The sequence below is a fragment of the Centroberyx affinis genome, unplaced genomic scaffold (genome assembly GCF_046629955.1).
Source record: "Centroberyx affinis isolate AG114_WGS23_722 - 3 ecotype Tasmania unplaced genomic scaffold, CSIRO-AGI_Caff_v1 ptg001046l_1, whole genome shotgun sequence".
Taxonomy (NCBI): Eukaryota; Metazoa; Chordata; class Actinopteri; order Beryciformes; family Berycidae; genus Centroberyx; species Centroberyx affinis.
The window spans coordinates 1-15,813 of record NW_027279600.1 but is presented as its reverse complement, the minus strand read 5'-3'; the positions used below and the strand labels follow the sequence as shown (position 1 = coordinate 15,813).

Here is a 15,813-nt window from a genome sequence, read left to right as displayed (position 1 = left end):
AAAAGTGTCATGGGTTTGTTGCAATCCCAGTGTGTGTAGGCTACTTCTCTATTGGGCTACGGTGTATTTTGATTTTTCTACTCTAGAGAGCATTTCCAGTCTCAGTCCCGCCTTCATGGGATCCCTCCTCTGACGTCGGGAAAAGTAAACTTTTTTTTCCTCCAGCTAAATGTGATCTATTGGGCAAACAACTCTGCACACGATGAGTCAAAGCGACGCTCGTGTGCGATGTGGATGATTGTCGGGGTTATATTGTCCGGTCCCTCATTATCCGCCTAGAATAAAAAGTGGGAACTGGTTTTTCGACTGTTGTGGGACACAAGGCAGTAGAATAAAGCGCAGGACTGGCCATGGCAAATAAGTCAACTCCAGGCTTGTTGAGAGTTTTCCTCACTACTGCGACCATAGCCGTTATAGTGGGGAGTCCAGCCAGTGGTGAGTTGTTTACTTTGGTGGAAGTTTTCATGTGTGTTTTATTTCTCTGTACTAGCTTCATGTCGCTCCAAGAGGAATTTATCAGGCATAACTCTGATCCATGCCATTGCCGCCGCTTTAGATCAGTTATCTGCATGACAGACTCCAGCTGGCACAGATTTAAATGGCTTTCTTTGAACTGTTTTATTAGTCTTTACATCCGCCACGCGCAAGTTTATACGATTTCTTTATAGACTAAAAGTTCCCTTGCAGAAGCCAAATTTGTTTGGATAAATTTAGACGCGGCGTGTTGCGTTTAATTTATCTTGCCAAATACAAAATAAACAGTCGCAAAAATTAACAAATCGCCGATAAGAAGCGCTTCTTCTTATGCAAGTATTCAAAATACGGTCAATTCCACTATTTTGCTCAGGTGTCATAGTTCATGATGTCTCAAGGGTATATGAAAGCATTCCGTGGTTTGTCTTTGGTTTATTTTGTTTTGCTTTTCAGAATTACATGAGCTTTGAATTCTAAGGTTCTATGTGACTTTTTTCTATCAAAATTGAGTTATCCACATATTCATGATATTTGAATGTTATTTTATGCTTGTGTGGTGTTAAAAAAAAAAAAAAAAAACCTTTTGGGGTTAAATAGGATTTAAAAAGACAGAGAGTATGTAGCCTACCCGTTTTTTGAGCTGGGATGTGAAATCTTTGATGCTCAATATCTCAGTACTGTAGCCTACTCCACCCAGATAAAAAATTCCAAGGTCTTGTTTATACTATTTTTTCATATTTTTCATACCACATGCAGCTGATGTCATATCAGCCAGTATCGCATAACATGACAACCTCCTCTCTAAGCAGCCCAGCATCATAGAGGCCCCTCCTCTCCCGGACGGCAGGGACGGTTTCCCCGACCCACCAGGGCTTCCGAGGCCCTCATTGCCCAGGGCCGCGCTTCAAGGGTGCATCTGAGCCAGGACGACATCAGACAGCTGCACTTCAAGCCCACCATTGGCTCCATCCAGCTGTCGGAGGGCCACGAGGCCAAGTTCAACTGCTCCATCGACATCCCCGATGCCAGGCTGGAGCCCACCATCATGTGGGTGAAGAACGGCCTGGACCTGGCAGCCAACATGCAGGTGGTGATGAATGAGCTCCAGACCACCACCGACGGGGTTACGACTCTGCTCTCCACAGTGAGGTAGCCTAACTGATGTCGCCTAACTTGCGATATGTGGGGAAAAAAACATTTGACAGGCTGACTACACAAAACGATCAGACACCATATTTATGCAGTTGATGGCAAGTTCACAAGTCTTCTCATGTGTTTCAGCATTGGCCATGTGCAGAGGGTGGATGCCGGGGAGTACCGCTGCAGACTGAGTGTCAGCACCACCATGATCGAGTCTCAGCCTATCGTCATCCAGGTGGAAGGTGAGGTTCTGCATCACATCACCACTGGGCGCTGATTGGGGCATTTTGTGCGTCTATATTTTTTGGACTTTTTGCATTTCTTTCACCTGTCCGTAGGTCTACCGACATTTATCAAACAACCCGAGGACAGGAACATAACAAGGAGCACACCCTTCATGCTGTCATGTGAGGCGGTGGGACCTCCAGACCCCGTTCAAATCCGCTGGCTTCGTGACGGATTACCTGATAGTGATATCCACAGCTCTCCCAGCTACTTTTCCGTGTCAGGTGAGACAGCGTCCACAAACTCTTCTTCACAGCTGCTCGTTCCCTGTAGCTAGCTGCTCTTCTTGAGGTGCCAGATACGTCTCTAAAGAGAAGTGTAATTTCCTGCTGTGCTGCTCACACTTTGTCCAATGAAAGACCAGAAGATGATTGAACAGCGGTCTGAATACACACCTTAAATTAGCTAGGAGGAAGATGTGCTTTGTCATTCTGTAGTTTGGTTTTGGGGGACTGTGTCTTTATAGTAGATTTTCTGTACTGAGCTGCCTAAGTCACCCAGAAAAACCATCACCTTGTTCATGCATCTTGCACTCAAGATTCACACATTGTTCCTTTACCTATTATCTGTTGTAAAATTATATTGTTTTAATGGAGCTGAACAAGTCATGTAAATGCTCTCCTCTGGTGGAAACAGTACACTTTGTCTAATTCAAAATTGCTCTTCTGAATGGGCTCGATCGGTTGTGGTCACCGGTCATTCTTACAGGCACAGGACTTGTGGGTTAAGAGTGGTGAGAAATTCACCTCAGTCACAAGTTCTTGCTGGTTTAAATAACACCCACAACAGCTACAGATCATTAAATCAGATAATTGGTTTCACTTAGGTTGGTTTCCTCCTTGAATGTGGAAACGTTCGTGCACAGAGATGAAGGATGTTTGGCTGTTTGATAATGGTGACAAAGTGTGGAGTTGGTCTTAGTCAGCTAGCACCGGTTTGTTGGTGGTTTCTATTCTGCCTCGTCTCTGCTGCCTCAGCATCTGTGCCCTGCTTACTCCAATGAGATTTATCACCATGGTCAGTACCACCGGGGGCCCCTGGACACCTCTGAATAGTTAACAGTGTCCATTCAGACATGGTCAGTGCTTTTTGTAATACCACTCTGCTAGCTGTATACTGAAGCCATGGCACTGGGGAAATGGATCCTCTTAAGCCAAAGACAGATTGGTAAAGATGAAAATATCAGTCAGTCTAACTTTTTGCCACAGTCTGGAGAAGATTTGGTTAAGTCCACTGACTCAAACTTGTAAAACTGAAAATGTCTTACAATAAAAACAATGTTGTAAAGCTTGTAATAAACGAACTAACCATTTGCCAAGTGAACAGCAAGCAACGTTAAAGTGAACATCAAAGGAAACTTAATTAAACTGAACAGATATTTGGTACAAGAGTTACGACTGGTTGAGAGTATGACCACAAATTGAAGGTTAAGATCTGCTGGATTGAATTTGAATTCTTGTTACTTTGAGATGAACAGATTTCCTTGAGATTGTAGTCTTCAAAGAAGAAGAAGAATTGGTGCCAGAATAGCTGTTTTCAAAGTGGACTCTTCCCTTTTAGAATGCTAGTCCTCTTTGAAAGCAAACATTGGTATACTTTTGTTAGAAGCATAACCTTGTTCCTCTGTATGTTATAACCCTTCATTTACAGCTTGCCCTAGGCTAAACATTCCTGCTGCAGCCAGTGAGTGGTGATACAGCTGGAAACGGAGGGGTTAAAGGTGCAGAGCTGAGCTTTGGTCCGGCGTGTGCAAGGGCTCGGGCAGTAAGGGGATGGGGGGCTGCACGGGGAGACTGTTCGGGGGTTGGTTCCCAGGACAAAGACTTCATTCATGGGACGGCCCACTACCGTGTTGGGAGGGGCTGGAAAAGGAGGCTGGCTGGCTGCAAGCTAGCAGAGCTTGCTCTCATCCAGATCCTTGCAATACCAAACATTGGCACAATTAAACAGTGTGGCCCTCTCTTCAGGCATACTCACCTCATGCTCATTATGAGCCAAGGGCCCTTTTTGCAACCAAGGCCCCGTTTGCCATTAAAGGCTGTAGTCCATGATATGATCAGAAGGCTTTTGTTATGAGAAGTGGTAAATGACTTCTGGTTTCCTTTTCGGAAAGTCATTTGCATCCACTTATATTCCTATTGTTAGGAATCGGGGCATTGTATGCTTTTCTTAAAGAGACAGTAAACTGCTTGGTGTAACAATAACATTCAGGCTATGGAAAACCTTCTCACCAACGTTTCATTTAATCAATCTGTCCCACACCAACGGCATGTTGCATAATATCCAGTCTAAGGTGGCGACACAGGCTCAAGGCTCCATCTTTGAAAACACAAAGAGATGGTGGAGATGGTGCACAGTATTCAAAGATTGAAAGATTTAGGCCTTGATCTAAATGGAAGAAGTAGGCTGGGGCTATATTTGATGCCTGGATATAAAAATGGAAAAATAACATAGACATCTCAGGCAGCTTAGTAAGATGGATTGCTCCCAAACCTGATAATTACAGGCTGCTAGATCCACAATGCAGGACTTTAAGATTATACATTTGGTTCCTCCAACCCACTCGTTACTCTGCTTTTACTGAATTTCCTCCATCATGTCTGATGTTGTTTCCATTTGAATAGCCAATAGATCTATTTTTTTCTACATTGCTACTTTTTGTTTTGTATTACTTGCCAAGTGAAGTGAGAGTAAAAAGGTAATTTGGTTGACATTTTTTCATTTCCTGTTTCTTGATTGTGTGTGACTTTAAAAGAATTAGTGTGTTTACTCGGCCATGAGTTTGGGACGCACTCGGAAAACCTCTCTGTCTTTGAAGCTGTCAGTGGGGTGGTGCCATTTACTAAATTGGCTCAGTCCCTGTTGCCCCTTTGCCCTTTGCTAAAACCGTAGGAAATTAAGCAAAAGCCTGCTCTGTGCCCACTGTGCCTCAGCAGTCTGAACCTGTTTGCCATTCAGTTTGAAGTGAGGGGGTTTGTTTGTATGTTTGCACAGTTTGGGTGGAATGATGTATTTGCATGTTGCTCTCAGAACTTTCAAATCTGTTCTGCTGGCTTTTTTGTGTGTTTTTGACCCAAAGTGAATTGACGATGAGGAATTGTTTCATAAGCAAGAGACTTATCATGATTTCTATGACTGATCCAATCCAGCCCAGTTTAAGGCTTTCTTTATGCAAACATGCACACTGTAGTTGTTGCGTCAATGTTTGATCTGTGTGAAAAGTGAAGCACTCTTTACCCTGGTGCTCCCCAGCAGTGCAAGGCAGGCTCATTAGGCCGAGATATTTTGAGGAACATAAACAAAACATCCCAAGTTGGTTCCAGCCATCTCTCACAGGCTGTTTTGTGTTTTGCATTGTGGAAAGGTTTCCGAGCTAGACATTGGAGAAAAAAAAAAAGAGCACAAAAGGGACATTATTTAGCAGCTATCGCAGTCCTATTCTAACTTGGCAGATCTGTGGCTGTTGAAAGACAGGAATTGTGTGTCCAGGAAAAGAGACCAGGCAAAGGGATTGTTATCAGAGTACATAATACTGGAGAAGCTCATTTTTAACTTGATGCATCAGGTACTGCTGTGTGAACTTTTGACTCACCCTGAATGTGTTTTGTATGGCAGTTTTGGTTTGTCACACACACACACACACACACACACTAGTTTCTCTAGTGTGGCTGACATTGCCGCTCTGCCTTTTTAAGCCAGATTCACCTCACCTGACACTGAAACTGTGGCTTGTATTTTGCTACTTCAGTGAAGTGAAACTTAGTTAACTGAGGTTTGTGCTGAGGCTTGAGAACTGTTATCAAGACCTTGACAATTGACTGTTGTTTGTTATTCATATTGCAATATAAAGTGCTACATTGTCCTGTTTTACATGTCATGTGTCATCTGCAGGTGTGGACAAGTATACCCAGTTCAGCTGTGAAGCTTATAACATGAAGGGTGTCACCACCTCCAGAGAAGCAAATATTAACATCAAAGGTAAAATGAAGTCCTTTTGTGACTGTCAACCTCAATTGACATTCCAGGACATTTTCAGGCTCTGCAGCCTGACCATCTGGTTCCATGTTATCTCAGGGTGATTAATAAAGGTTTGTTTGGTGTTTTTGTAGTGCTTCCCGATCCTGTCTCTGAGGTCACTGTGATGGAGAGGCAGTCCAATAAGTTCATCTTGAGCTGGACCCCTGGACAAGATGGTTTCTCTCCACTCACCAAATGCCACATCAGGGTAAGTTCCCTTCCTACTCAAACACTGCAGAAGTCTGGTGTTCTTAAATCAAGCCTCACGTCATTTCTATGCCCATCCAAGGTTAAAGAGATGAGCCGGAGGAGAGGCGAGGTGACGACCACCAGACTCATCAATGCCACAGTGCCACCGTTCCAGTGCGAGGTTCCTGGGTTACAGGCCATGACTTGGTACAACATGAGTGTTTCCTGCAGCAACGACATGGGAGCCTCTCCTGTCACCGTCTGGATCCAGAACAACACCACAGAGGGAGGTGGGTGCACTTGAACCATGGACCAACTTATAGGGTGACTTTTGGGTTGATGATACCCCCGAAAATTTTGGGGGGCAGTATAGGTGGTTAACCATCCCAGCAACAGGGAACCAAAGGAGAAACATGGTCCAAAATCTAGTCAAATGCACTCCTGCAAATAAGATGTTTCTATTTGATTGAAGCCAGAATGCTGTGACAGTTTTTGCCACTGTGCCACTGTTACCTTAAAAACTGCTTTGGAGAAGAACCTCCTGTGTTATGCTCCCGCCTCGTGCTCCTCGTCATAGCAGATTCCTATTTAGCTTTCAGGAATCTAGAACGATGCCTAATGAAAGCCCTCTTACAGTAGCGGCGTGCAATAACTGGAAGTTACGCAACTACCTGGGCTGCTCATAGCAGGAGTCCCCTTCTGAAGCATGGCGTATCCACTACATCTCTATTGTTTTCCTGAGGGGTCACATAGGAAATAGGAGTGGTCTCATGGAGAAAACACGCAGTTCTTACAGGGCGGAGTTGCTTCCGGTTTCCTTCCTAAAGCTGCCATGGGGGGATATTTTAGTTGACAGATTTGATATTCTCCTGTGCCAGAAACGTTCCATTGCTTCACATACCAAACCATAATCACAAATCTAAATGGAGGGTCAGTCTCTTAGTATTTTTACTATACTGTGGTTGTTTTATGGGTTAATATTCTCTAAAGTCTGTTGATGTTATTACAATTAGAGATTATCTGAGTTGAGAGCTTTGAAGTTAACCCTCGATCCCTCTGTTTCCCTTCCTTGTCACTTCCTCAGTGCCGTCAGTTTATCCCCGCAATGTCACCGTACAGCTGAATGACTCAGTGCTGGTGATCAGATGGAGGCCTCCACCTGCTGATAAGATCAATGGCGTCTTGCGTGGTTATGATGTTATCGTCAGGCATGGGAAGCAAGAGAACAAGGTGAGCTCATCAGCAAGACTTGATCGAGTGTAGCCTTTTGTTTTTCGCCTTGGCACATTGAAGCCTTAATTTTCATATTTTGTCATTTGAGAATGTTTTTGAAAATTTCATATAGGGATGACTAATGCGTGACTAACGTGAAAAGAATGAGCCTCGCAGAATTGGAATATGCGATCCTGACTTTGACCTGCCTCCCGAACTAAAGGTCAACTTCCTTATCCTCTGTTTTTCCACTCCGCCCTGGACTCAACAATGCAGGGAATGTCATTTCTGAGAAGGAATGCCTTTTTAGGATACTCTCTGTTTTGGGTTTCTGCAAGAGTTCTCTGAGAAACGGCACTTGACAGTTTAATTTAATGGCGACCCCCTTTTGTTTAGATTAAATGAAACTACTGAAGAAGAGATGTTGTCAGATGCACTGTTTCCTTGATGAGATTCGTACATAGTGTTGCTTCTGTCACTGCACTCTAGTGCTCTCTAGTACAATGGTGCGTTTCCCGTCCTTCCTGTCTGCGTCGTGGTTAAAGGAAGCTGACGGTGTGAAAACTGGAATCGATGTTTTCCTTTGTTCAGCATGTGGCCTTGAGTCATCATAGAGTGAATGGAATATGAATACAATGGGACCGTAGGCCCAAATATCCATGTGTGTTGTCCAGTCAAATGGTGATGTCATTACACACAAAGGTTGTGTGACACTAGCAGTGACTGGAAATGTGTGTATGGGCAACTTGTTTTTCAGCTGCTTAATCTGAGAAGCTCAAAGGTTACCACTGGAATAAAGAAATGAGTGTGTTGTATGTTGCATGGTGTAAGTGCCACCATCAACTTCTTTTTAACCCAAATCCTGCTTGGGACTGTGTGTTGATAGACGATTAGCATTTTACTGTAATTACGCTTTCCCCTCTGTGCGGTGCCGCAGACATGATACAGCATTAATCATGGGTTCAGTGTTCCTAGTCAGACTGTCAGCACATTAGTGAAGGAGAGGAACCCCAGATGTTACCATGTGGTGTTGTGAAATCCTGGGTTCTGCCTGTCACATGTTCCCTCCCATTTCAGCACACCAGCTTATCCAGAGTTTGTCTCCTTCCCTTTTTCTTAGGGAGTTTTAATATACATTTGAGTGACACATTAAGAATCCTTCTCCTCCCAGTATTGTCCAAATGATTTCATAACTGACTGCTTTTTGTTGCACATTTGTTTTATTATAGTGGATTTATTGGAAAGGAGAAGGAAAGAGAAAGCGATGTAGGGAGAGAAAGGAGATGACATGCAACAAAGTTCATGATTTGACTCCATGACATTGCAGTATGTGTCTTAGCCTGCTGACCCAGCAGGATGTCTCCAAAATACAGACACAATTCACGTTTAAATGATTTGTAACTCTGTGTGTTGGTTCAGATCCACAGCTACACCACCACAGCCTTTGTAGCTCTGCAGGAATTCAACACAACCTACAGTGTGGAGGTGGCAGCATGCACCCAGGCAGGGAGCGGCATGGTCAGCCCACCAGTCTGGCTCTTTGTGCCAGAGAACAGTAAGCTGCTGTATTTATAAATCTCCTTGTTTCATCATCTGGACACGGCTAACTTCATGAACTCGCCTGGTCACTCCAAGGTCCCAACTTGATTTTGCTGACGGATTTTAATACACTAGATTGACATTAGTCTCCTATGATGCTTTTATTTTCAGGCTAGAATACAGCTAAAATGTATCTTGGACATTTACAAAAGGACAGTTTGTAAACTAGATAATTGTCATTCATAACAAGGAGGATTTCAGCACAGTAATCATCTGTGATCATCACAAATTAATTAAATGTTATTTGCAAAACATAATTGAATATATCCTGCTTTATTGACAGGATTACTGACAGCAGTAGAAATGTTCCACATTGAGATAACTATTATGTTTTTAAACAACGTGTAATAGGTTGCTAAATCTATAATTTTAATCTTGGGAGAAACTTGCATAGGCTATTAAAATGAGCTGACAATGCATTGCAACAACACTGAAATATCCCATGACCACAGTAATAGGATTGTTTTTTTACTTGAACTCATTGATCACTCTCAACCTTCAAATAAGGACGAATCTTGAATATTGGATGTTGAATATGTCACTATCTGAGTGGTGTCTGATAAACTTTGATCATGCTTATCATTTGTTTTCCCTGCCTCAGATTGGGTGCTGTCCCCGTCATCCAGCCCTGACACCAGCGCTTCAGACTCTGTCTACGTTGTGCTGGGTGTGGTGTGTGGCATCTGTCTTCTGCTGCTCGTCCTCTGGGTGGCTATCTGCGTACACAACGGGACCATGGACACATTGTTTGGGTATGCTGACAGACTCCTTCAGTACAAACAAACTTCAATTGATCTAATCACCAACCCTCCTCTGAGTTTGATGCGCCTTATCTGTGAAACTGCTACTAACCTCTGTATTTCTGACCCATTCTGTCTGTCTTTGTTTGGTTTTTCACTCAATCACCATCTTGATTTAAAACCAAAAAAAGGGCTGATGGTGTAGTTCATTTTTCATTGACACCAGTGTTGCTGAGTAATCTCTCCCCCAGTCGAGAGCTGCTGCAGGACTTTAATAAGTGCATGCTTCCGGACTCTGTTAATAAACTTGCTTTCCTTCCTGTTAAGCACCATTGTCTGCACCTGCAGCCAGTAATAGTTTGGTTTACAGCTGGAGAAATGAAGCATGATGCTGCAGATGAACAACAACCCCCTCACATCTCCCAGCTGTCTATTCTCTGGAATTCATTATGACGTCTCTGACTCAGTCTTGCCACTCAGGATACCGATAAGAATGTGTCAGAGGCTGCTATTCAAACAGGAAAACAATATCCGACCCCAGAATCAGGAAAGCATCAAATCAGATAGCTTCCTTACTAACACCAATTTCTCAGTTGAATCAGAGCTATATAAAAGCTAGGCTCTAGTTGATATTAGTGAGAGACTCACTCTGAGCTTTTTTAGCATTCCCCATTTTTTCTGTTTCCCTGTCTCCCCCTGCAGGCATATGTTTGGAGGTGGAGAGAAGCTGCAGCCCATCGTACAGTACAGACCCCAGAGATCCTACAACCGTTCAGCCATAGAAGTCACACGTATGTTCTGAAGTATTGTTGTGGTAAAAAAATAACATGTATGTAGAACTTGAAATAAACAGTAACTTGAGTGTCTCCTGTCTGTAGTTGGGAACCTTGGTGTTAGTAATGAACTCCAGGCCAAACTTCAGGATGTGATGGTCATGAGGAACTTGCTTTCCATAGGGAAAGTTCTTGGAGAGGGTAAGTGAACAGTTTAATTTGATGCAATATGTAAGGATGATAAACATTCATATTCACATAGTAATATTTAAATGAATACAGATAGTAGCACAGTACTACATATTGTGCAGTAATTCCGTTTTTTTTTTCCACCAGGTGAATTTGGTTCAGTAGTGGAGGGACATTTGAAGCAGCCAGATGGAACATCAGAAAAAGTTGCTGTGAAGACGATGAAACGTGAGCCTTCTCTGTCATTAGATGACTAGATGCCTTTGATTATTTACGAAAACTATAAAACAAGTGGCATCGGCAGTATTTAACCTTCTTGTCATTCTTTTAACAGTGGATAGCTTCTCCCAAAGGGAGATAGAAGAGTTCCTGAATGAGGCTGCCTGCATGAAAGACTTCCACCACCTTAATGTCATCAGACTACTAGGTAGGACTTCTATAGATGCCCGTAAAACGTACAGTGTAATTAACATGTTACGTCTTAAAAGAAATGTATTGTGCTTGGCTATAAAGAATCCCAATACTGTATTTCCTGATCCATTTTAATTTACACCTCCTTACAGTTTGTGTGTATTGACTTGTCCCCTTCAGGTGTGTGTTTGGAAGTGGGCTCAGGACACTTTCCCAAGCCCATGGTCATCCTGCCCTTCATGAGATATGGAGATCTGCACAGCTTCCTGCTGCGCTCACGGCTGGGAGACAGCCCACTGGTAAGAGAGCTGTTGCTTTGCTGCCTGTATGTCGACTTTCTGTGTTTCTCTAATCCTATTAGTAAGAAGATGAACTTAGCGGCTATCATAATGACAAATCAACCAAGTGTTGACATACTGTTTGTAACAACAGGGAATTTTCTTCCTGTTAATGTTTTTTTTAAATGTGATTTTAATGGTGATGTCTTTGTGTTTCCATACAGTTCTTGCCCACTCAGACACTGCTGAAGTTCATGGCGGACATTGCTTTGGGTATGGAGTATCTCAGTGGGCGTAACTTTCTGCACCGTGACCTGGCTGCTCGCAATTGCATGTAAGTATTCTTGTGGGGAGCGCAGTTTGTATAAAAGGCATATTTGGATCTACTGTACTTTGTGGCTGGCAGCTGTGTTGGGAGCCACAATGATTTTTCCAATACAAAAAGCTTTCAATGGTTTAATTTTTTACAAACTTTGTTGCAAAACATATGATGTATAATGACAAACTGTATATGGCTGTAAACCTTACTCAGTCAGTAGGGATATATAAACTGCTTTTCCTGCTTTTGTAAAGCCAGTTCCTTGCTTCTCTTACAGGCTGCGTGATGACATGACAGTGTGTGTGGCAGACTTTGGGCTGTCTAAGAAGATCTACAGTGGGGATTACTATAGGCAAGGCAGAATAGCCAAAATGCCTGTAAAATGGATTGCAGTAGAGAGTCTGGCAGACAGAGTTTTTACTGTAAAGAGTGATGTGGTAAGCACTTCTGTCTTCTGCTTCTTATTCTATGCCGCTCTGTTTCAGATTAATGTGATTTTCTTCCAGTAAGACAAGTTCCCTTCCAGTAACATAGTCACTACAGCTACATACAGTTGGTAAAGGGGAATTTACACCTCCCTCACCACTTTTGCACATTATGTTGCGCTTTCAAAATGACCTCAGTTGGGATTGTTTTTTTGTGTCTAAGAGCTACGCAGAGCAGTCAGCTGAAATTGTTCAGCATTACATAGCGTTTACACAGGATATGATGCTACTGCTAGTTGACCCATCCCCCATAGTTGTTTCTAGCTGAGTTTCTTCCTCTCTACACTCTCCCACTTCATCCATTGGCCCTGCTTTGCCTGAGATAGTGCCTTGGCACACCTTGCTCCCTCCTGTCAATGTATTTGATCTACAACCATTTTTTTCATCCCTGATGAAGTTGCCTTACTCCATAAAGGTTGCCCTAATGCCCTATTCCCAGGCCCCCTCACCCTTGTTGCACCTGCCCTAAAATACATCCAAATGTCTTAGTACTGACTGCAGCTGTTGGACTGCCTCTCTTTCTGCCCTGCTAATACAGGAGGTGCTGACTGTTGGATCCTTAGATTCTTACAGCTGACCAGCCTCTCTAACTTGTCCATCTTTGATAATGGTTTCTCATGTACTGTCAAGGGCCACATTAGCCGAGGCAATAGGCCAAACTGCAAACACCACAACTTTACCTTGCCTGGTAACCTTGATCTCTCTATGTCCTGAATACCTCCAACTAGCTGTTGCCTTATCTCCTGAACCTGCTTAGTTTAATTTACAATGTAATACATTTTGCCTCCCCCCCTTCCCCACAATGGATATGCTGCTTGACTTAACTCATCCTAGCCCAATTTAGGTTAGCATTCAATTTATTCAGCAACCTTTTTGTACAATGAGCTGTTGTTGTTACAGTAGTCATATAATCCATATATTCCCTAACGGGTGGAAGGTGCAGCCCTACCCTGCTGTTTTTCTCTTTGGGAATTAGAATCCCTCCTGCTCCACACCATGATAAACTGCTTCATTAGCTTCCGTAGATATCTCAACACGTCTGGTGTGTTCGCGCTCCATTTTGGTGGGCTGATATCTAATTGATAGTCTATTGCCCCAATCTCTACCCCTCTCCCTATCTTTTTTTCTGATCTTCTTAAAGGTGCTAAACGATTTCCTAGGGCTGTCTGAAGGACATTGATGCCCTCTTTCTCGCTATCACTAGCCTTCCTCCATTGCCTCCTAAGCTGCCTCCTTTCTTGGATAAGTCTGTCAATCTCCTGTTGTCCCCTGGACTTTACTGGTTCTGAAATGACTTTCTTCCCTTTCTCATAAGTACCAAACCTTGCTACATGTTACTCAGACTTCCTTTTTAGGTTGTGGTAAAGATTTGTTTTGACAGTGTTTCTCACGGTATTCAATACATTGGAATGGGATTTTAGGACTTAATTGAAGAAAAAATTCACCATCTTCTTGCCAGTATAACTGAAATAAAATAAGCATCTGAATACATTCACAAACAAGGATTTTACTATTTGAAAAAAAATACAATACTTGGAGTCGATTGAACATGCAAAATATAGATAATGCTTTTGAAATACTTTTTAGTGTAATGAAAGTCAAGGGAATGCATTTTGGGCAACAGTGGTATCGCTAGATGGCAAAAGAAAAATTGACAGTTGTGTCATGCACTGCACATATTGTGCATGATGAAATGTCATCAAAAGTTAATATTCTGTGTCATGCAGTGGGCATTCGGTGTTACCATGTGGGAGATTGCTACACGAGGCATGACGCCGTACCCCGGTATCCAGAACCATGAGATTTATGACTACCTTCTGGAGGGACACAGGCTGAAGCAGCCAGCAGACTGCTTGGATGAGCTGTGAGTGCTTTCTCTTCTATGCAGAAGTGTTTCAGTTGGGTTTGATGGTTTTGGAGGTACACCATATGACGGTTAAGACAGGATATCAATTAGAACAGAAGCTTGTTTGACCAAATCTCACAGGAATGGGGATTGATAGTGAAACCTTTGTAGTTAAAATGCTTTCGATTTCATGTATCAATCAGTAAATTCCAACAATCAAAATAAATAGAAAATATACTCTCCTGTTTGGTTGTACGTGGTTTGGAACATCTCATGTTCATATTAAGAAGGCTCTACTACATGGACCTGATATGTACTGTTCTCCCTCTTACTCTTTGTATGGGAGAGAACATCACCTTAAACGACAAGCTAAACCTTGGTACTTTAAAGTTAACTTGCTTATGGGTAAACATACAGTACATACTTTTTTTTTTTTTCAATTCTTAGAGTCCACTCATCATTTTGGCTCTTATCCAATCCACCAAGAAGCACTTGTTTCAAGAAAAACATCAGCTTTTTAAAATTGGTTTGCCCTGCTCACTATTGGCTATCTTTCAGTGGAAGAAGATAAAGGAATAACTGGCAAACCAGTTTAAAAGAGATCTGACTGAAATAAGTGCTGACTGTTGATACATACTACAGTTGGATACATACTAAAATGAGGTGTGGGCTCTTAAAAAGTCTCATATAAGCCAAGTATGTTTCCCAGTGAGTAAAGCACACTAAACTACCAAATTTAAGCACGTAATTTGACATGAAGTTCTCAAAAAGAGTATGTCAGATATGAGTGCTACACTATACATAAACAAAATTACTTTCAGAGCCTTGTTTTATAGTAAGAGTTGCTTTGAGTGATATCTGACCACAAAAGCATGTTCTTACAACTGTAACATTGCTACCTTTGCTTACCTGCGTCTAGGTATGAGATCATGTACAGCTGCTGGAGGGCCGATCCGCTGGACCGACCCTTCTTCCCCCAGCTGCGAGAAATGTTGGAGAAGCTCACAGAAAAGCTTCCGGAGTCTTCCAGCAAGGAGGACATCATCTACATCAACACCAGCTTTCCTGAAGAGGACCCCGAGGGAGAGGACCTTCACACCGACCGTCCTGTGTTCAGCTCCTCCCCCTCCTGCAGCCACCAAGCGGCAGAACACTCTCTGGTCACCGCGGATGTTCACGGGAGCCTGGAGGAGGAGGAGGAGGAGGAGGATGATGAAGATGACCGTTATGTGGTGGTGATCTCTTCTGATCCCTCCGCCAGATCTTCTGCAGCGGCGGACACTCCTCTTTTGTCAAGCAACGGTTTAGGTCAAGCAAACGGAGGCACGGTTACTGATGTGACGGGGATGGATCACAGCTCAAGTGACACATCTCTCCTGCTGTGAGGACTGGTACCCAGGAGATCCAGACTGTAATGAAAAGATCATTCCCTGGTTCAGCAGTGCTAAACATTATGCCTCATTGCACTTAGAGCACCTTGACATTTCCTAGCGTGGAATATCTGTAGTGTTATTTTTTTTTTCTTCATTGGAATTGTGACCAGTGACCCAGAGGCAATCTATGCTTCATGTGGTCAGCCAACACATCAGTGTTAGGAATAATGTATACGCGTAAACATTAAAGATGTTCACGCACATGTTCCAGTAAGCTTGTGATACACTGAACTGTGAAATCTTTTACTGTAATGAATTGTGTTGTAATGTATGTAAATGTTGAAATGTACATTTATGAAGTGAATGTTGTATACTGTACAAAGTTGTAAATGATTTATATTGACCCCTTGATGTTTGTGATAATTAAACTGGGATCGGTCTGTCTTGCCAGTATTCAAAAATGCCTCACTTTGGTAATAGTGT

General features: G+C 42.8%; 1 protein-coding gene across 1 annotated transcript; it reads left to right on the top strand.

The window, feature by feature from the left end:
• The first annotated feature begins 119 nt into the window (after positions 1–119).
• mertka (c-mer proto-oncogene tyrosine kinase a) lies at positions 120–15,757 on the top strand. Its single transcript, XM_071522937.1, has 19 exons — positions 120–435; positions 1,284–1,623; positions 1,756–1,856; positions 1,953–2,123; positions 5,791–5,877; positions 6,009–6,124; positions 6,206–6,395; positions 7,190–7,335; positions 8,737–8,872; positions 9,518–9,668; positions 10,359–10,447; positions 10,535–10,630; positions 10,766–10,846; positions 10,953–11,045; positions 11,210–11,328; positions 11,532–11,641; positions 11,904–12,063; positions 13,839–13,975; positions 14,877–15,757. Exons 1-19 carry the CDS (start codon positions 351–353, stop codon positions 15,340–15,342), a joined length of 2,874 nt encoding a protein of 957 aa, XP_071379038.1. The 5' UTR covers positions 120–350; the 3' UTR covers positions 15,343–15,757.
• The last annotated feature ends 56 nt before the right edge of the window (positions 15,758–15,813 follow it).